We start from the raw sequence: 23,330 nt of genomic DNA on the forward strand, positions 1-23,330 counted from the left end.
TATTTTAATATATATTTAGTTGCATATATATGTGTATATGTGTGTGTGTGTGTGTGTGTGTGTGTGTGTGTGTGTGTGTGTGTGTGTGTGTGTGTGTGTGTGTGTGTGTGCTATTGAATGACAGTTTTGATTTGAAGTTACTTTTTTTAATTTTTTTAAATTGATATCCAGCTACTGTTATAATTTTGGGTTTCTCACTACATTTCAGGCTTGATTACTGTTAGTTTCCTTTTTAATGTATAATTAAAAACAAGAAACTAACTTTAATCTTTATATTTAGAAACCAACAACCCCTTTGGCAGAAATACCCAGTTTTTTGACACTTTCTTTCTCACTATACCCTTCACCTCTAAGTATACTAATTGCACCTCATTTGTTAGCTGTGGGTTCAGTAAAGTCAAAATTGTTAGCTGTGGCTGTTTTGTCATTATAAATATAAAAATATAAAAAATTTGTTTAAAAATGCTACTCCACTCTAATTTGTTTAACACTCTGTTGTTAAAAAGATACTTTTTTGGCTTGTTAGTAATAACTATTATTAAAACGATATCTTATTGGCTTGCTAGTAAGAACTGAAAGTGTTTACTAATAACTTCGACAACATAATTTTACAAATTTCATGTCTAGACAGGTCCAGGCTGTGCCCCAGGTTTGTTTTGTTTATTAGATAAAACGACTTTAAACTAATTTTTATTTTTTTGTATACATATCTTCAGCAAGAATGCTCAATAAATGACATCAGAGATATGTTTGTTTGATGAGATATTCTCAAGAATTATAAAATTGTTTAAAACTGCAAAATTTGACCACACTTTCCAAAAATATCTGGCAAGTAAAAGAAAACTTCAAAATAAAAAGCAACTTATTCTGGTCAATAATAAAAAGATTTATTGGGTACAGTAGTGCCACAAAAAACTTTGCCTCTACAAGAAACAACATTTCATACAAAGGTTCCTAAGAATTGTTGAACAAAAAAACAGAAACAATATCAAAGTGTTGTCATGAAAACAAGTTTTTGCTTGACAACCACAAATCTAAAGATTAAAAAATTAATAATTAAACCACTGTTGCGAACAACAACAGCTTTTTAATTGTTTTTGTATAATAAGATCACAGAGTTTATTTAATAATTTTAAAATTTCACTTGTGTAAGTTTTTTTAAATTTCACTTGTGTTAATGTTCATCTAGTTATGTTTTACCTGAAGCGGCAGAGGGTTTTAAAACTTTTTGGCCTAAAATATTGCAAAAAAGGGTTTTCGGGGAATAGCCTACTTTGCAGTATAATAACCTACTTTGGCACTTAAAATAATGTCATCAAAATACCTTATCATTTGATGAGTGTTTCGTGCAAGGCTATGTGCACAAAAATTTGTATATATATTAATATTCTGAAGTTAAAAAATAAATTTTTTAAGTGAAAGCTATGGAAAGCTTCTTCTGCAATGAGTTGATTTAATATTAGTTTTTTTTATAAACAAATTAACTTCCAGCAAGGCTGCACCTAACAACTTTAAGTTAAGAGTTACTTCACTATTGAAGTTACTAGAAAGTAACAACTTTAAGTTAAGAGTTACTTCATTATTGAAGTTACTAAAAAGTAAAGAAAAGAATTAAAGAGCTAGAAAATGGTCACACCATTGTTGTCACAATTATTGGTCACACAGCCTTAAAAAAACTGTAATTTTTTGTATGCTTAGTAGGGAAAGGAAATATTTAAGTTTTTTCTAAAACCGGTTTTTCGAATTAACCGCGGTTTTCAATGTTTTAAAAACCGGTTTTCCGGTTTTCTAATGTATTTTTTTATTATATATATTTCAGGAGAACAACAGCAGCAAAAACATAAATATATATAGCAACAATGTCATATACATACATTGTATACAATTGAGCAGCAAACAAATAAGTCTTTTTAATGGTTAATTTTATGTTTCTTAAGATAATAAACACGTAAAAAACATAAAGCATTAAGTGTTTTATCATTTAATCTTGACCTTAGTTTAGTGACAAATAGACAACAAATCTAAGTTGCTTGTTCGTTTTTTTGTTAGCTCAAATACTGCCATTTCTTTGAGCAATAGTTTGGAAGTTGGTTCTATTTTTTGTTTCTTTAGTGAAACCCCTCAGGATTGTTCAGTTATTTAATTAAGTTTACTAATATAGCATTCCTCATCTCAGTGGCTCTTTTAGTAAATGAATCAACTAGCTCTTGACTAAAGGTGTTTTCCTGGCTTTTTAGCTGCTTAAAAATGAACTTCAGAATGCCATCAGATGAGAGCAAGTTTGAATCTCTTCTGCAAAGTGCTTCAGCACCAAACTTGATTGGTTCTAAAGCATTTACTAGACTTTATATGGTGGTAAATTTAGATTCAAAAATCATAATATCGCTTGATAACTCAATCAGTGTCATTTGAATACATTTCTTAAGGGTAACAAATCTTGAAATCATATCTAGTAAGCTGTTACAACATGTCTTAGAGTCTAAGATTAGCTGCAGCTCCTTTCCAAACTCAGACTGGACATGCTTTTGCAGAATCATCTCATTTTTAACTTGAGACTTTCGAAACAATCTGACACATTTTCTGACCTTGTTGATGATTTCTGTGACATCCTCCCCGATCATTGAAAGAGCTAATGCACCTGCTTCTGCTGAAATATCTAATCCTTCTTCCTCATTGCAGTCATCATCTTTTTGGTCCTCTTCCTTCTTAGATTGCCTATATAGAACATCACAGACAGCCAAGTCGATTCCATGTGCGAGGCAGAGCTGATGATCTGGTAAAATTGAGCTACCAAATTTTTTCATTACAGCAGCTCCGTCTGTGGTTACTGCAACAATATCACAGGCAAAATGTAGCCTAAATTCTTTCAGTTTCTTGCCAACAATTATACAACATTTCTCTGCTGGCATAGACCCATTACCCTGATCATTCCAAGGTTCCAATAATCACCTTCCATATGAACATTTATGTTCATATATCTTGTTTCTGGATGAAGTATACTTTTCAAGGGTTAAGCTAAATTCGTGACCAACAAGTTTCTTTTCTGAAAATTGCTGCTGATATATTTTCTTGATATCTTCATGTTTCATCAGCAGAGCCTTAATCGATTTAGCATCTTTGGGCAATTTATATTCTTGTGTCTCTAGAGCTGTTCTCAAATGTTGACTAGTTGAGAAAACACGAAAGGGCAGCCCATCACATGAAATAAGCTCAGCCAAAACAACATCAACAGGATCCTTTGTCTTAAAAAATGAATCAAAGGGTTTAATGAATTTGAGTTTTCTCTCAGGAGTAACAACAGCAAACGTGATGTTGTGCTTTGTCCTCAGGTGGTTCCTCATGGAGCTTGTGGTTCCTCCTTTGCACTTAATTTTTTGTTCGCAGAGCTTGCACTTGGCCTATTCAAGTTCTTTTGAGTGCAAAAAGTGCTTCTAGTCAGAGAAGATATAATGTAGAGGACTCAGAAGTCACCTTCAAGATTGGCAGCAACCAAAGTGTTTTAAGTGAATAAAAATTGATATATCAAGACTTGAGTATATAGTTGTGTCGTCAGCAATTTAACCTTTCTGTTTTTACTTTTATCAAATCAGTAGAAGAACAAGTAGAACATTGATTGTCAGAATGAAATGTTAAAAAAAGATAAAACCACAGATGACATTTATCATATGAAAAAATATAGTTAAAAATTTAATTAATTTGTTAAATATTTAAGAGAGAATTGAAGAAAATTCTAGAGAACATTTTAGTTTTTTTAAGGTCTTTACTTATTTTAGTCAAATAAGTGACATTAATAAGGAAAGAGGTTTAGATTTTTGCTATGCTCTGTGATAAGACTGTTAGGTCTTCTTGAAGCACTTAAATAATTAATAAAATACGAATATATTATAAAATGATAATACTAAAGGTTTTCCAAAAAGTCTGAGAAAATACAATATACAAGATTGAGTAATCAGAAAGTAATGAACTTGTCAGACACAAATTTTTTGCATTTTTCAAATTACAAAAAGATATTTGTTTTTTTAAGAGAGTTATGGTGGAAAAAAAATTAAAAAAAAGATTACAGTTAGAAATAGCATTTGCACAAGAAGGATCATGGGTAATCATGGGTTGCGCAAAATCATGGGTAGGGTGAAGTTTTACTTAAAATTGACAAGAAGAAGTAAAAATTTCCTTTTCTAAATCAAAGAGATTGAGTCACACAGTTTTCAGTAGAGGATGAAAACATTAACCCCAAGATCACCATCACAAAGAATATAGTAAATTAGATAGAAATATAATTTGGGTTTTCTGAAAAACAAGTCACTAAGTTAATTGTATGGGTAAGAGAAACAGTATATATATATATATACACACACACACACACACACACACACACACACGCACAAATATCTTTGTAGACTTTAAGCATGAGACTTTATTGTTAACTTTATACTGAAATATCAATATGCACAAAAAAAATTATCTTCTAAAAAAGTTAATTTTTCTTTGTGGTTAATAAAAAATTTAAGATTTTTTTTTTTTTTCAGATAATATCTAAGTTTGAAAGAAGTCTATTCCTTTTTTTAATTTTAGACTAGAGAGTGACGCGAGGACAAAAACCATCTCCATCCCCATATAAATTTTTTCACCCCACTCCATCTCTATCAAATTTGTTTGCATCCCCACCCATCCCCATTCAGTTTGTCTCCACCCTATCCACATCAATAAAGCAAATTTCACAAACCATATTAACTCGTATATAAAAATCTTGTATTTGAACCATTTTTTATTAATTCATAAATTGAAACTGTTAATGGTTCAATTATTGTTACGCATACCTATTCTTTATTCAAACCCTGAAAAATAACATATTTCAAACCATGCAGAATTAACTTCATAATGGCAGTTATATTTTGTGTTTCTTAACTATCACATTTTACATTTGTTATTACTACCACATTTATTACTGTTGTTACCGTTACCGTGGTATTACTGTAATTTATTAAAAATTGCTGCGGTAATTATTACGGTGACCACAGAATATCTCAATTCCCATTAACGTATTGCTCTAGTTTATACATGAGCGATAATGCAAAATGAAAAAAAAGGCTGTAAACCTATATTCACAGTTAAGTGGATCTTACAATTGACATCTTACAACAATTTACTGAAAATATATATATATATATATATATATATATATATATATATATATATATGTATGTATGTAAATATATATGTATGTATATATACATATATGTATATATATATATATATATATATATATATATATATATATATATATATATATATGTATATATGCACAAGTATTTTTATTTATATGCATAGGTTTCCTTACTGATGGTTCTAGAAATAGGACTTTTTCCGCTAATATGTGGCTGGTGGTTGGATATATGCTCATTGGTACATATTTTCTTTGGACAAAATATCAAATTTTCTTGTCTTTTTTTTTTTTTTTTTTTTTTTTTTTTTTTTTTTTTTTTTTTTTTTGTATCTGTTTAAATAAAAATCTCTTTTCTTTGATTCTCGAATCTTGATTTTTTGAATTTGGCATATATGTTTATAAGACTATTGAAATAATTTTAGCCATTGTTTGCAATTACTTTGAAAGATCGTAAAGAGAGTTTCATATATGCTCCAGGTAAGTGAATAAGTTCTTTTAATTTTTTATTGTTACTATTGTTACTACATTCCCAATTTGGATTATGATGCAGTAGAGCACTTATCTTTGTAGTGCAAGTTTTAAGAGCATTCATCTTCTTAGTGTAGATGCAGTAGTTATATCATGATACAGTAGTTAGAGCACATATCTTCTTAGTGAGCAATTAATTTAAAATATACTTTTACAATTAAACTAAACTAAAGTTTTAAAATAAGAATTTTTGTCATACTTAAACATTAAAATTTGTAAAATGATTATTTATGATTTTTGAGTTCTTAATTTTAAGACAATTGTGATTATTTTTGATTATTTTGATCAGTTTGGTTATTCCTAGGATTATTAGGTTTTCTTTTTTTTTCCTGAGAAATCTTTTCTAGATGAAAATTTGATTTTAACAACTGGTTGGTGTTTGTTGCCTTGGTAAAAGGTTTTGAGCTAACCCTTCTTGAAATTTAGTTATTAAATGAGTATAACAAATTTTTTTTTTTTTGAAAGTAAAACTTTTTGGAAAACATACCGTAAACCAAAAATTTATTACGCTTTTAAATACAAATCCTCAGTCAGTAAATGTACTGAATAAATACTGATAAATGCCTTCACAGCTCCCTATTTCAATATAACATCATCACAACATTTTATGCAAGGTTAAGTATGCAATGTAAAACTAAGTATGCATGGTTAAATATATGCTGTAGTAGATATATGAGCAGCATTCAACAAAAAGGAACTGACCGAAATTTTTGCATAAAATAAAATTTTATTGTCATTGAATTGTTTTTTCATATTTATCAAAAAATAGCCAACTGCAATATCCACTGCATATGTGTTATATTACAGTTTTAAAATATCACAGAACCCAAATTTATTATGACTATTTTTTATATGTCATTTATGTCATTTATCACAGTTAAAAATTTTTGTAGTTGGTTCCTTTCTGTTAAAAGTTGTCCATATATATATATATATATATATATATATATATATATATATATATATATATATATATATATATATATATATATATATATATATATATATATATATATACGATTCTGTAATACTTCTTCATAACAAACTTCAGGCTTTAACATTAAGATTTCATTTATACTAGGCACTACAACTTTTTTACATTGGCTAGCTGGAATGCTCTATGTGTTTTACTTTGCTGCATTTGTTATGTTAGTAAGAGAGGTAAATAGAAGTTGTTGTTTGTTTTTCACAAAAACTTATTATGTATTTGTTTAAAACTTGTTTAAAAAAATTTTCCTAAGTTTGTTTTATATTAATCATAAATTGTAAAGTTTTTAATTCAATATGTTAAATAGTTTTTTTTTTTCAAAAACAGTTTGGCAGTTCCCAAACACACTTATGTCCGCCTAAAATTATATCACTTCAAAGTATATTTATTAATTATAGTTTTATAAATTAGATATTACGACCAGGTGTATTGTGGTTTATTCGCAATATCAATGATCCTCAATTCCATCCAGTTAAAGAGGTTGTTTATTGTTTTTGAGTTCTGTTTGGTTTATTGAATCCTGTTTTTGTTTTTTTTGTTTCTTTTTTCTAACTATTACTATTTTCATATTTTTAACAGATGATTCGACTTAGTGTCTTAGGGCATTCCAGAAGGTTTTTGCTTTCTTTGGTAAATTTTTGTGTAAAATGTTAATTAAAAATTGAAACTAAAAAATTTTCGTTGTTGATTTTTTCTCATTATTATTTTTGATACTGCAGGTTGTTTTTGGAACAACCATTTTAGTTTTGGTATGGATTCCTGTTCAAGTAATAAAGTTTACTTGTAAAAGTCTTACTCCCTACAATATGTCCTTGAGTGGGTATGTTTTGCCACTTGTTTTTTGTTGACAAAATGTTATATTCATTAAAATATGATTTTATTGTATTATTTTATTGTAACTAGTGATGCTCCTATAAGTGAGATGTCACTGGAGTTGTTGCTACTTCAAGTTATTCTTCCGGCTTTTCTTGAACAAGGGCATGCTCGAAAATGGTTAAAGGTTTTCATTCATTTTTGGGTTCATGTTGCAGCCAGTGTATTGTATGTTTCCAATTTTTATTGTAATATTTATTTGTAAGTTATTTTGATTTGTTTCAAATAACATGACACAGCATGTTTTTATACTATTTGAAAAAGAAGAAACATAAGTGATCTCCTTAAGTTATTTATAGACATTTATTTTGAATAAATTAGTACATATGCTTATAAGATTTAAATATAGTTAAAAGATTTTTAATATTCCTGTCAAGTCAGGTTATCCAGCTACTGGTAACATGTAACCCAGTACAACCTGCTTCATGTCCTGCTGCCTTGTAGAATAACATTTTTTAGGCAAAGGCTAGGAGAAGTAAACTCCGACTTAAAAGACCTTAAGGCTCTTGGTTAAGTAAAGGCTAGAGATGGTGTCTCGATAAAAATACTTATCTTAGGCAGATGTTAAACGCATCCGGCTACTGTCTTGTAGAAGGCCTCCTAGGTAAAGAATTAAGGGGTAAACAGATTCTATCTGTTGACCAGTCTCTCACCCCTTCATCTATTAGGCTGGCGCAGGATGTTCTTGACTCAATTCATGAGTTTTGCTTGTGTCTCTGTTTTTATGACTAGGCAACTCATTCTATTATCTCCTAATGAGGGTACAGCTCTAAAACTCAGTTTTATAGTTCTGAGGCCAGCTGGTAGTCAGGTTTCTCAAACTTTATGGTAGCTCTCAGAGAGACTGATTCCATCAACAGTTGAAAAATATCAGAGTACTAACAGTACCATGTTGCGCATGGATGGTGTCCCTATTTTTACTTTTGGTGTGCATTGTTGAGGCCACATTTGGAGCCCATTGTTACGGCTTAGGGTTTATTAATAGTAATGAGGCAATTGCTTGGACTGTTAAATAGTGTACTGAGTTCTATCTATGCTTTGAGTCAAGTTCTTTAAAAAATTTAAAATGACTATAGTAACAAAAACTATAAAACACAAAAAAACATCATCATCACCAAGTTCTATATACCTATCACTAATATTCAAGGTCTTCGAAGTACCTTTTATTCTGTTGAGTTTTATCTCTTGCAAAGTTAACTAGACCTACTTGCTCATTGTGAGACTAATTTGAGTTCAGCTGTCTCATCTTGTGATCTTAGTATTAAATGTTATCTTCCTTTAATTTGTAAAGACTCCAATAGTCACATGCTTGGCCTTGGCATTTACATTAGTGAGAATTCACCCATTTGTTGCGAAACTAGGTTTGCATCCACAGACTATTCTTTTATGTGCTTTCGTTTAACACCACTTCACACTATCGCCTTTCTCTTTGTTCTGCACTCTTTTCGATGTTATTTCTGATCAAATTGACCAAGCCCTCTCTCTTTATCCATCAGCCAATATTGTTATTAGTGAATTTAATGCTCATCACACTGAATGGTTTGGCTCTAGTGTCAGTGACTCTGCAGGCATTAAAGCCCTCAACTTTTGCCTTTCTCAATCTCTAACTCAAATAGTCAACTTTCCAACTCACTTTCCAGACAACCCGAATCATTTACCTTCTCTACTCGACCTATGTCTTGGTTCTGATCCTAGTCAGTGTTCAGTTTCTCCACATTCACTCTTAGGTACTTCTGATTACAGTTTGATCTCTCTAAAACTGTTATCTTATTCTTTTTCATCATCAAAATCCCCCTACCATCATACCTCTTACAACTACCTTAAAGCTGACTGGGACTCTTTCCGTGATTTTCTTCATGATGGCCCTTGAGTAGAAATTTTTGGTCTTCCTGCTGACAAATGTGCTTCTTACATAACTTTGTGGATTCTGGCTGGCATGAAATCGTTTATTCCCTCTCAACGATTCTAGGTCAAGCCTCACACTTCTCCATGGTTTTCCTCACATTAGGCTGCTGCAATTGCCAATCGAAACCATTACTTCCATATCTATCAGCAAAACGATTCTCCAGAAAACAGACGTCTGTTTACTATTTCTAGAAACCATTGTATAAAGGTTCTGTCTAACGCCAAAGCCCGCTATTCTCAGGTCATGAAATCTTGTATTTCATAGCAAAAATTAGGCTCTCGTGGCTTCTGGAGAATCTTTAATAGTATCAATAATAAGTCAAGTCTGTAGTTCCACTTCTCTTGTATGGTTCAGACTTTGTCACCTCACCTAAAGACAAAGCTGAATTGTTTGCTAAGAACTTTTCATCAATATCATCTCTTGATTTCATTAGTTGCGTTCTACCTGATATAGCCACCAAACAGGTTGATACATTGCTTGATGTTCGTATCACTCCAGCTTCTGTATCTAAAGTTGCTTTACTGCTTAGACTCTTCTACAGCTTGTGGTCCAGACAACATACCTGTTGTAGTCTTGCAGAAGTGTTCTCTGGAGCTGTCATCTATACTTTTAAAACTATTCAACAAGTGCTTATCAGAGTCTTGTTTTCCAGCCTGCTGGATAGCGGCATCTGTTATCTCTATTCTCAAAAATTGTGGAGAGCAATCTGACTCTTGCTTATGATAGGAAGAAGACTAATGGAACTACCTTCCCATTAGTCTTCTTCCTATCATAAGCAAGGTTTTTGAGTCTTTAATTAACAAACATATCATCTCTCATCTTGAATCTAATAACTTACTTTTTGATCATCAATATGGATTATGATCTTCTCGTTCTACAGCTGATTTGCTAACAGTAATGACCGATAGGTTTTATCATGCATTAGATAGAGGTGGAGAGGTTAAGGCTATCGCTCTTGACATTTCTTAAACTTTTATTAAACTTTGGCATGCTGGTCTTCTTACGGTGTATCTGGTAACATTTTTAAGATTATTGCGTCCTTCCTTTCCAATCGTAGTACAAAGGTTGTCCTCGACGGACAGCACTTTTCTTCATATCCTGTAAATTTAGGGGTTCCTCAAGGTTCAATTTTCGGCCCTATACTCTTAGATGTGAGAATATCTTCCAGATATTCTCACATCTAAGTTGAGATTGTTCGCTGATGACACTACCATTTATTTATGTCATGGTAAGAAGCCAACACTCTCTGATTGTTTGGAGGGGGCATCTGAGCTTGAAAAGGATCTCACTTCTGCTACAGCATGGGGCTTATAGTAACTGGTGAACTTTAACTCATATAAAGTTTTTTTCAGTCAATCGTTATCGCAATAATTTAGATCTTCCTATATTTATGAACGGTAATGTACTGGATGAGTCATCCACCCTTCATCTTCTAGGATTAACTGTTACTTCCAATCTTTCTTGGAAACTGTATATCAAATCCATTTCAAAATTAGCATCTGCTAAAGTTGCATCTCTTTATCAAGCTCCACACTTTCTTACTCCGGATTCTATTCTTTATCTCTATAAATCTCAACACCATCTTTGTATGGAATACTGTTGCCATATCTGGGACTCTTGCAGCCAATCTCCAACCATTATCACATCATTGTAATGTTGCTTCTCTTTCTCTTTTCTACATATACTATAATGGACACTGCTCTAAAGAGCAAGCATCTCTTGTGTTACTCTTCATTCAATTAAGTCTCATCCTTTTTCTGTAACTTTTTCTAAGTGCTCTAAAAACTCTTATTCCTCAAGTTTTTTTCCTTGAACATCAGTTCCTCAGAATTTGCTTCCTTTATTTTACTTTCCTGATTCATATAATTTGCAATCTTATTAATTGTCTGTCAATTGTTATCTTGCTCTCCAAGCTTCATCTTTTCTCTTCCAGTAACTTCTAACTCTTATAGTGGTTGCTTGCAGCCTTGTTGGAAGCGAAGATGTAAAAAAAAAAGTTAGTCTTGATTATAATTAAAGTTGCAAAGCTACATCTAGCACAATATTGTTTTGGTAATTTTACTGCTCTAGAGTGAATCTGAAATTAAAGAAGCAAAAAAAAAGTGAAAAAAGGATTAAGATGAAGCTATAGAAGAATATATGTCAATTTTTATAAAACTTTTTTAAAAAATTGTAAAAAACTTAATAAGCAGCGTGTTTAAAAATAAATGAATTTAAAAAAAAAAAAGTGAGATGGTACAGAGTTTAGTGTTTTAACCTGCAAATAACAAAAAACTAATAGGTGTTTTGCAAAACTACAACCAACTAGTGTTTATGTCAGTAATTATGCTTTTCATAAAATTTCATGTAAACCTATGAAGTTTGGATTTTTAGTTAATGCTAAAGGTAAACCTTAAAAGCAATTTTTTTCGAAAGGTATGCTTAAAAATGTTGATCTAAAAAACAAGCTAAAATAATGTTTTAAATGTTTAAAATGTTTCATCTAGAGACTTGCAATCATACCTAGTGGGCGATGTTGATTTGAAGGATTGTCCTCCAGAAAGAGTGAGTCGTTTAAAAAAGTTTGAAATTTACTAATGGCAAATTTAAAATGCAAAGTTTTACATACTAAATATTTTTTTATTTTTTCAGATTATTCATGTTGATAATCAAGGGAAATGGCAGAGGGGGCCAGTTCCTAAAGGCATTCGTAAGTATAATGACAGCTAGATTAATATACAATATATGTTTTATATATATATACATATGTGTATATATGTATAATTTTATATGTATTCTACAAAAATAGAATGCTCAATGTTCTTAAAAGAAAAATTTATTGTTTGTTCTTGAAAGAAAAAATTTATTATTGCTCTGTTCTTAACAGAGCAATAATAAATTAGTAGATGCCACTTATCAATTTTTTTATCTTACATGATGTTTTGTCAATAAAGTCTATTTAGAAAATTTCTGAATTGTCTCTATTGATGAAACATCTGAAATTAATGTATATATATATAAATATAAGACTTCCCAGGAGATGCACACAGTTTTTTGTCTTGTATGTCAACGCATAAATTTCGTTTGCATGTATTATATTAGGCGTTTCAATATTTTTCGAAAAATTTTTTTCAGTCTAAGTAACTGTTTTTTTGAGTTTGGTTGCGAATGATAAATGTTAATCTAACAAGTATATGTATTTGCAATACATACACTTGTTAGATTAACATTTATCATTCGCAACCAAACTCAAAAAACCAGTTACTTAGACTGAAAAACTCAAAAAACCAGTTACTTAGACTAAGGAAGAAGAAAAAAAGATATATATACACATACAGCTGTAGGAGCCCAAAAATGATATAAAAGCCCAAAATTCAAGCAAAGATTCACTATTAGTAATTTTTTACTTATATTTTACCAATATCATAGTAGACCAAAAGGGAGAGGACAGGTAGAACTAAGCGCACTGAGTTAAATGCTAAAAAGCAACAGGTATCCAAAATTACAAAGCGCTAAAAGATTGGGTTAAAAAAATGTACAGGAATAGAAAGATAATAAGAAACAATTAAGGCTATGTGAAAAATGTGTTGACGGCATGGCATAGTTGAAGCTTAAAAACTGTGTGTGCACTTTACTTAGAAAATACACTAAGAGGCTTAATTGGTATAAGAAATCGGAATGTGAAGAAATATATATCATTCAAAAACATACAACAAAAAGATTTTTTATATTCAAAAAATAGAAAATAAATAGTTACAAAAATTTATTAGCAGCAGGATTTAGAAAAAAAAAAAACAATAAAACATTGGATATTGGTGGGGTTCGTACCACAAACATTCTTTGTTTTAAGTATACGTCTTATCCAAATAAGCTAAGCGTGCGTTAACCAATAAACAAATTAATATAATTTAAAAAGTGATGTAAAAGTAAAGCCTATGCTGTAGATATGTATATACACATACATGAACAAACCAACATAAGTGTATATAAACATAGACCAACATATAAGTGTATATAAACATATACGCATGCATTACATTACACTTATATGTTACATAGATGTATTCATGTAGGAACAATATGTACTTTTTACATTAAAATTATACAAATATATTTTCCAAACAGATAGCAATTTACATTTTTGCTTTCCTCTTTAAAAAAACTAATAAAATATAGAAAAATCATTATTTTTATGTCGAGTTAAAATTTTTTTTTTTTTTTTTTGCATTGTCTTATCCAATTTTATTGCTAAAATAACAACCAAACTTAACTCTGGATTAACAGCTACATATGACAGAATTGCCTGGTAAAACTTTAGGTCGTGACATGGTGCAACTTTCACAGATATGCACCATGATAAGACATATGATAAGACATTCACCATGAATTACAGACATGTCGCATAATTAACAAATTGGTAGATTTTCAAAGTCTGCTGGTTTGTTGTTATTAATCCTCTTGGAAGTTCTTAGGTCTGTTGTTCAAAGAAAGAAATTTTGGTGGCATAGATTAGTTTTGTCATACATCTAGTTTTGTGAAGTGCCCCAGGTCATTTAAATGTAATCTGTTTGCAAGTCTCTCCTGCTTCTTCATCATCAAGAAAAACTATGCAGAGCTCAACAAACTCCAAGTAGTCATCTCTGCACAAAAGCTGCTGTGAGAGTTCAAGAGTGCTGTTTTAAAAACTGTCAACAAAATCTCTTGCTGTTTCATTGAAATTACTTTTGCTAAAGCTACATGATCATTCCGCAACTTTTGAAGTTGCATATATCGATGAGTGTAGTGTTGCAGATCTGTTTGAAACTAGAAGCTCAAAGTGTTAATGAAATCTGGAGAACACTCTAACATTTAAAGATTTTGAAGTTTCGATCTCTAGATTATCAAACACATTTTATAATATTACTTTACCAACATGATGGCTGTAAGCAAACCATAGATAAGCTTTACCTATTTGCTGCTGGATTGTGACACTTACTGCTGTCATGTGTCCAGTGTTTGATGCTTTAGTATCAAATGTCATGTTTATCACTGAATCACAACATTTCAATGAAGAGAGCAGTTGAAATGTTAAGTCTGCTACATCACCTGTGTTTCGATCTGTGCCAAGTTAATACAAAGGAACATCAAGAGGTTTGAGCTCATTTGCATTTTCAACCACTACTGTAAGTCGCTCTTTAGAAATGTTTTCGTTTGATAATGAAGGAAGTAACTTGAGTTTTTGCAACTCAATGACAGCATTTATCAGTTGTTGAAGATAATGCAGAGACTTTGGATGAGTCTTCTCCAGCCTCTGCAATAAGCACAGCAGTGTATGCAGGTTATTGTGTACAAATCATCTTCAGTCCTGTTGCAGCAGAAACTATCTGTAGCTTTTTTAGAATGTCATAAGGAATGAATGCTGGTATACCAGTCAAGGCTGAACAATGATCATTTCTGAGAGTTTTTCTAGATCAAGCAGAAACAGTTGATTTGGGTATTAAAAGAATGTCAACTGAACACTGTCTTTACAATACATTGCAATTGCAGTGTTCAGTTCATTTGATACAATATGTCTGTTTATGTTGTACATCCTGCAACCTCATCCTTTTTTTGTGACATTCAATATTTGAGGACAACAATTTATCATGAGAACTCAATCTTGCTACACAATAACTTTTCATGGAGTCTAGAAAATGCATATCTTCAGTGTATCTCATGTGTTGGTCAACATTCTAGAGTGTTTTTTAAATTGCAAAAAATAAGTTATTTTTTTGCAATTCACCCTGCAGTCAACCTGCTTCAATAACAGAGACTACAGAAGCAGACATTTTCTGAGTTAAATCTTACATGACAGTTAGTTTAGTCTAGCATGCATTAATTCCAAGGTCAAAAATGCCAGTGTTTAGTCTATAGTTTGTGATAACTGTCTTTTTATTCAATTTATAAATTATGACAAGTTGATAACAAAAAATACATAGGGAATATAAACAAATCAATTGGCAATAACCATAAGAGTTTGTAAGTTTGTTACACTTTTTTGAAAATTTTAAACATAATATTTCAGAAATACAAGATGGCAACTAATGTAAACAAATAAAGAATATATAACTATATAAAAATCAGCTAATCAGTTTAGGATGAAAGATATAACTTAAGGATGAAAGATAAGCTTAAGAATTTCTAGCATGCGAAAATCCAATTTTGTCAAACTGTGCATTGTAACATTTTTCAGCCTTGTGGTGGACCCCCTAAATGAGTTGCATTAAGAAATGATGCAATGAATCCATGAAATTTTCTCAAGGCAGCATTTATGAGCAATGAAACATTTTTAGACTAGGTAGAATGTGTTTTGTTGACATCAGCATGTTTGATGCACCCTAATATATATACATATATACATCGTTATTAGTATTAAAATAATTTAAATTTTGTCAAATTTTTATAATAGTTTGCTTTTAGCTTTTTTAATTGATAATTTACATAATCAGTATTGCATATATAGTTATTGTGTTGCAAATCAAGTCCTTGAGTTTATATTGCATATATATTTACTGTATTGCAAGTAAAGTCCTTGAGTAGGCATGAAATAGTATAATACTAATCCCGCTGAATCCCTCACTGAATACTGATTCAATATATAAATACACACAAATCTACAAAAAATATTTTTACTCATTTTTTACCTTATTAGCTCTTGAAAATGCATTAGAGGGTGTTGGCTCTCCTACAGTGCGTGCATATGTTCGTTCACCCAATTTTGGCATTAAGGTATCTTTATGTTTGTTTTTTAACTTTTTTGGTAAAATGTTTATAAAATGTTTATATACTAATCTTATTTTTCAAAGGATTTGTGGATTTACTTAGCATAACATAAAATTTTTTACTTTTAAAACATTCTCTAGCATCTTCAACAACTGTTATTTATCATTTTATAAAAGAAAAAAAAAAGTGATTGCATTACCATGAGTTTTTTTATTTTCGAATCCAGAAATTTTAATCTATCACTGTTTTCAGTGTTTAATCTACCACTGATTTCAGGCCTACAAACTTTATCGTTTATTCCTCTTCTTACTGTCAACAAAGAGACAAAAAGACAAAAAAATAAATATAACAACAACAACAACAAAAAAAAGACAATGAGAAAGCTTATATGTAAAAATATACATAAAGAAGGGAAGAAAAAGCTAAATTAACTTAGGGAAAGAACTAAACATAAAAGTATTGGGTTGCAAAAATTTCCTCTAAGTCATTTTTTAAGAAATGTTTCCCAAAAACTTTAAACAAAATATTTAACTCTTTCAGTATGGTTTTTATACATACAGTGTGTGTGTTTGCATGTGTGTGTAATAAATTGTAAAAATGTTTGTAGTATGAATGTAAATTAAAAGTTTGTAATAAGAATATAAATCCTAAAAATATTTATAGCAAATAAAGTTTAAAAAAATTAAGAAGTTTAAATAAAAATTATATAAAAATTGAATGTTTAACCATAAAATGAATAAAAATTAAATTCTTTTTTGATGTTTTAGTTGACAATTTTAATAAGCTGTTGCATTGTGTCTTTTGTACTTGCATCATTTTGCTGTTTTACAATTCCTGGTATGTTTTTGTTTCATAAATTTTATTTAAAAAATCCTTTACACAATATTAAACACTTTTTCTCTACTTTAGTTCTGGTTGGGCGATTTGTGTTATCTCTCTTTTTTGACAATACAGTAATTCATGAGCTTTATACTGCAGCTGCTGGATTTTATTTGATATGGTTATTTTTGCGTGCACTAACTACAATTTATGCATATCCTGCTGGATATCAGGGTGTGCTGAAAAAAATGAAAACTCTTAGCCTTGTGGTATACTTTTTTTATTACTGTTTGTTTTATTTTTTAAATAAAGTAACATAAACAAGTTTATTTTAAGCTGTGTATTTTAATTTTAATTTTGTTAATAAGTGTTAAATAATTAAACTTTGAGTTTTAAGTTTTATTTATTATTATTATTATTATTAATATAGCTATATTTATTATAAACTATATTTAATTATAATCGTTAAATAACTAAACTTTGAGTTTTGTAACAATAAGTAAGATATGATAAATCAATAATGGTTGTATTTTTAAATAAACACAATTTTTGAAATGATAGAAAAATGATTTTTGAAATATTAGGAACAATTTTTGAATATCTGCATTGCAAAGCTTTCTTTAAAAAAAATTAAAAAAAAAAAAATTCTTTTGGAAAAGTTTTCTTTACATTTTTTATGTATTAATTATAATACATATGTCAATGTATATATACATGCATTTATGTGGATTTACCTAAATGCATACATTTATATGGATAGAATTCAATGAATACAACTGCCTATAAACTTTTTTTTAGCATATAAGTATATTTTGTATTTATATATATTTTATATATATATATATATATATATATATATATATATATATATATATAATATATATATATATATATATATATATATATATATATATATACATACACTGCAGGCCAAAAGTTTCCGGACACTTGATGTTTTTATATAAAAAGCTAAAATCTATCCTGTATCATTAAATTAATCAATAATATTAATTTATAATACTTAAACTTACTAATTCTAAGTGTTTATGTAAGTTGTTTTTTTTTATTGTTTATTTTAACTTGATATATAGCGTTACATTACTCTTAAGAGTTTGGTCTTGGTAAAGTTATTAGTTTGTTGAAACATTAAGTAAATATTTATAATATAATGATAGCCGGCTAAAATGATTAAGAATATATAGTTTTGTTTAGTTTTCATTTGGTATTAATGACGGTTGCATTAAAAAATCTTGAAAAATGTTTTAAAATTTTATAATTCGACTATTTAATTAAAAATATGAGTAAAAAACCTTCTTTAACGTTCTGAAATAATTACATTACATAAAGAAAGTTATTCAGTTCGTAAAATTTGCAAAAAATTAAAAGTTGCCAGAAGTACTGTACAAGATACCATCAAATGATGGAAAGAAACAGGCATTTTTGAAGACAAAAAAAGATCTGGTAGACCATGGAAGACAACAAAAGCAGAAGATAATAGTATAATATTGATGAGTAAAAAAAATCGAAGACTTATGGCCCCGGAAATAACTTCAGGCTTTATTAGGAGTCATTCAAAATCTATTTCAAATATATATATATATATATATATATATATATATATATATATATATATATATATATATATATATATATATATATATATACAGTCACGAACAAAAGTTTGGAAACACTGTAATTTTTAGTGATTTTTTAGGATATTTCATTGCAAATTACCTTGGCACCTGTAAATCATTATATTGATGCTTGCATAATATTAAAGTAATTGGCTATTTGATAATACATGTTAAAGTTGATCATATAAACAAAGTAATTAAGGCAAATTTGGATTTTATTACCCTCTGCAATTCATAAAGGTAAGATTAATTTTGTGTCGCTTTAAATAAATTTGTTATTATATTTTATTTAGCTTTGTAGAAAAGTGAGTGATAATAAGCTGTTGCTAGCTGTTGCTATGTGTAAAATAAGTTAATGACTGTAATAATAATGAATTAAATTACTGTAGTTGTAACTGTAATTGCTTACCTGTATACAGGTGTGTATTTCAGGTATACAGTACAGTACATGTAATGTTAAAATTATTAAGAAACTATACTGTCTGTAAATACTGAACTAACTTAGGCAAACATAATTACTGTTCATTTCTGTTTTTATATCATATCAATTTATTCTTTTTTTTATTACAGGATGGGTAAGAAACAAGAGCTGAAAGTTACTCAATGAGCCCAGGTGGAAATATTGCGATCCAAAGGCAAGTCATTTATAGCAATTGGGGAGATCTTAAATATATCACCGGGTTCAGCTTGTAAAACATTTAAACAGATCCGTGACACTAAAACGTATTCATCATGCCCTCGCTCTGGCCAACCAAGGAGAACTACAGTGCAAGATGATCGTGCGATTTATAGGATTGCTGTATGCACTCCTCGTGCAACGTCTGGGTTCATAAGAAGTAGACTACCAGAAAGCTGCAGAAACATGAGCTACAAAACTATTCGAAGAAGATTTCTGAAAAAGGTTTGAAAAGCTGCAGACCAGCAAGAAAGTCAAAGCTGTCATTGAAAAACATTAAAGATCGATTGCAATTTTGTGAGAAATACAAGTGCTGGTCCGAGTATGATTGGGAACAAGTTATGTTTAGTAATGAGTCAACGTTCACAGAATTTACTTCCTATGCACCAAAAGTTTGGTGTCCAGCACTAATGAGGTACAATAACAAGTACTTGTTGCCCACTGTCAAACAACCAAAGAAGCTGATGATCTGGGGAGCAGTATCAGTGTTTGGCCGTGCAGGTCTCTGGGATATGCCAGACGGAACTACCATTAATGGCAATGTTTACTTAGGTATTTATAAAAAAAAACTGTCGTTCACTAATTCATTCAATGCCTCATCGTATAGCAGCTGTATTAAAAAAATCGTGGCGGCCATACAAAATACTAAATAATTTAAACAAACTATTTTATTTTTGTGCAATATGAACTATTTTTAGTCTATCAGCTATGATGCTTAATGTTACTTTTATTTTCTTTATATTATAACGCATTTGCTATTTTTCACTTGAATAAAAGGAATGCGTTTTGCAATTTTTTTATGTGTTTCCAAACTTTTGTCCGTGACTGTATATATATATATATATATATATATATATATATATATATATATATATATATATATATATATATATATATATATATATATATATATATATATATATATATATATATATATATATATATGTATATATATATGTCTATATATAAATATATTTTGGCGGCACAAAGTAAGGACAAATCCGACAGAATCTAGCATTTTTTACATTTAAGAGGTTCTAGCAAAAGAGATTTTAAGAGATGTATGTTTTCTTATCTAAATTATTGAACACTACATACAGAGTGAACACATATGTAAAATAAACATTGTTTTATTAATATTTGGTATGGTATCCACGAGCTTTAATCACACACCTCATACGGCTAGGCATTGAGGTAAAAAGACCATCGATTGTTGTCTGTGGGATATTGTTCCACACGCCTTGTAACAATACCCACAGGTCATCCAAATTGGATGGTTTCTTTCCCTCAATGCTCTTAGACAAGACACTCCATAAATTCTTGATGGGGTTCATGTCTGGACTCTGAGCAGGCCAGTCGAGCACGTCCACTCCATTTTGGCGAAGGAAATTGGTTACCTTCTTTGCTTTATGACATGGCGCATTGTCATGCTGGAAGATAAACCAATTTCCTTTTCCAAACAGAGTATCAGCAGATGGTAGCATTGAGTCCTGAAGCACCCCAATGTTCATTGCCTTGGTTCATGGACCCAATGCACCGATACAACTGCCCTACCCCGTGTCCAGACATGCACCCCCAAATCATAACACTACCACTGCCATGCTTCACAGTTGGTGCAATACAGTCTTTTTTAAACTTTTCACCAACTCTTCTTCTAACAATCAGTCTCTTTGCCCCACAGATCAGTTGAAATAAACTTTCATCGGAAAAAATAACGTTTTTCCAGTCCTTGACAGTCCAGTCTTTGTGCTCCCTGGCAAAGACCAACCGTCGCCGGACATTGGCAGCAGAGAGCAAAGGTTTCTTTGCTGCCACACACCCTCTTAATCCGGCTTTTTGTAGTCTCTTCCACACAGTTCTGGAGGCCAAGTTAACTCCATGTTCCTCTGACAGTCTCCGGCTTAGTTGTGGTGCAGTCAGGCGACATATCCTGATATTTTTTAACAATTTTCCTGATGCCGCTTGCAGTAGAACCAAGAATTGTTGCAATTTTACTATAATTTTCACCATTTTCTGCCATGAAAACAGCACGGAGGCGCTCTTCCTGGGACAAGCGACAATATTTTACCATTTTTTCTACAACAAAAAATACTGATATTAGATCATTCAATTAAACTAAAACAGACAAAATAATATTAATACTGATAGTGAAGCTGTCAAAATGGAAGCAGATGCTAATAAAACACAAAAATATTGGCTAAAGTAAAAAAACTTGGTGGAGAATACCTTAAAACTCAATAGTTACCCTTGACTGCTGGTTCTCAGTAACCATATCGGGCTTTAGATGACCTTAAATGGCCTTAAATGGTATATACTGACTCAATATGTGATTGGTAATACAATGAACACATATTTTCTACCAATTAATAATGATGACATTAATATCACAATGAAGGCACATCACTTACCTCTACTGTCTTGTTTCTTATGCTTGAAATATGATAAACAACTTTCCAATGTGTTATATTAATTTATCTAAAAAATTATGTGCTTGCTGCTAAGGTAAACAGGAAGTGCAAAGATATTGACGTGTCAACACTTCAGAGATCAATAAATGTAGTTATGATGCTTTTATCTGGTAATTATTTGGACAAAAGTTGCAGTGATTTAATTTCTGCTGTATTTGTCCTTACTTTGTGCCGCCACTGTATATATATATATATATATATATATATATATATATATATATATATATATATATATATATATATATATATATATATATATATATATATATATATATATATATATATATATATATATATATATATATATATATAATTTGGTTAACTGCACTGTCTTTTCTTAATTAATATCCAGGAAAATGATACTAATTTCTAAATACCAATATGTCTAAGCACATAATATAATATTGATGAGTAAAAAAAAGCGAAGACTTATGGCCCCGGAAATAACTTCAGGCTTTAATAGGAGTCATTCAAAATCTATTTCATTAACCACTATGAAACGACGTCTTAGACAAGCAGGACTTTCTGGCCATATAGCGGTTAGGAAACCGTTGCTACGAATTGGAAATAAAAAGAAAAGGTTACAATGGGTTATAGACCACCAAAATTGGACAGAAGAAGACTGGGAAAAAGTACTATGGACCGACGAGTCCAAATTTGAACTGTTTGGGCAAAGACGTAGAATTTACATCAGAAAAACAACAGAAGAAAAAATGATCCCAGAGTGTTTAGTGCCAACAATCAAGCATGGTGGTGGGTCAGTTATGGTATGGGGATGTTTTTCTTCAGCTGGTGTAGGTGACCTAGTTAAAATTGAGGGTATTATGAAAAAAGAACAATATAAAACAGTTCTAGAAAACAATGCTATACCTTCTGACTTAAGAACTATTGGTCGTGGTTTTGTTTTTATGCAGGACAATGACCCTAAACACACCTCAAAATTATGTTAGAACTATATAAAGGAACAAGAGGATAATGGTGTCCTCAAAAACATGCCGGCCCAATCACCAGATTTGAACCCAATAGAGTTACTGTGGGAAGAATTGGATAGAAAGGTCAGTCAAAAATGCCCAACATCCAAAGAGCATCTGTGGTAGATATTAGAAAAATCTTGGTTATCAATTACACCCAAAATAATAAATTAATAAATAGGATGCCATGGATCGCAAAAAAAGTGATAAAAACTTGTGGGTTATTTTTTGACATAAAGACAGTTTAATAATAGTGCTGTTAGTATTTTTTTTCATTATATTTCTTTTTTTTTCTTTTTTTTTTTCTTAAATAGTAACTATATGTATCTTTTATAAAATAAATATGATATTTGAGTTTTTTTGAAATAATTATAGCAGTTTTAATTAAAAAATTAAACAAAATTCAAGTGTCCGGAAACTTTTGGCCTGCAGTGTATATATAAAAATCAAACCATTGGAAAGATAACATTAAGAAGCATGGAATAAAGTACAAAAAATTTTTTAAAATATGGTGTCATTTAAATTTAGTAAAAAATAGACCCGTGTTTTGGTTGTCATGATATTACTGCTGTTCTGGTTGAGA

General features: G+C 30.2%; 1 protein-coding gene across 1 annotated transcript in view; it reads left to right on the plus strand.

Annotated features, from left to right (window-relative positions):
• LOC100203131 (E3 ubiquitin-protein ligase MARCHF6) overlaps nt 1–23,330 on the plus strand; it is an 83,538-nt gene that overhangs the window by 31,088 nt on the left and 29,120 nt on the right. The window contains exons 15-26 of the mRNA XM_065820497.1: nt 5,329–5,403; nt 5,587–5,641; nt 6,774–6,853; nt 7,092–7,160; nt 7,260–7,310; nt 7,400–7,500; nt 7,584–7,721; nt 11,946–12,003; nt 12,091–12,148; nt 16,109–16,185; nt 16,947–17,016; nt 17,089–17,267. Of these exons, the coding sequence (XP_065676569.1) occupies nt 5,329–5,403; nt 5,587–5,641; nt 6,774–6,853; nt 7,092–7,160; nt 7,260–7,310; nt 7,400–7,500; nt 7,584–7,721; nt 11,946–12,003; nt 12,091–12,148; nt 16,109–16,185; nt 16,947–17,016; nt 17,089–17,267 (1,011 nt within the window). The remainder of the gene's footprint in view (nt 1–5,328; nt 5,404–5,586; nt 5,642–6,773; nt 6,854–7,091; nt 7,161–7,259; nt 7,311–7,399; nt 7,501–7,583; nt 7,722–11,945; nt 12,004–12,090; nt 12,149–16,108; nt 16,186–16,946; nt 17,017–17,088; nt 17,268–23,330) is intronic.

Source organism: Hydra vulgaris, chromosome 15 (genome assembly GCF_038396675.1).
Source record: "Hydra vulgaris chromosome 15, alternate assembly HydraT2T_AEP".
Lineage (NCBI taxonomy): Eukaryota > Metazoa > Cnidaria > Hydrozoa > Anthoathecata > Hydridae > Hydra > Hydra vulgaris.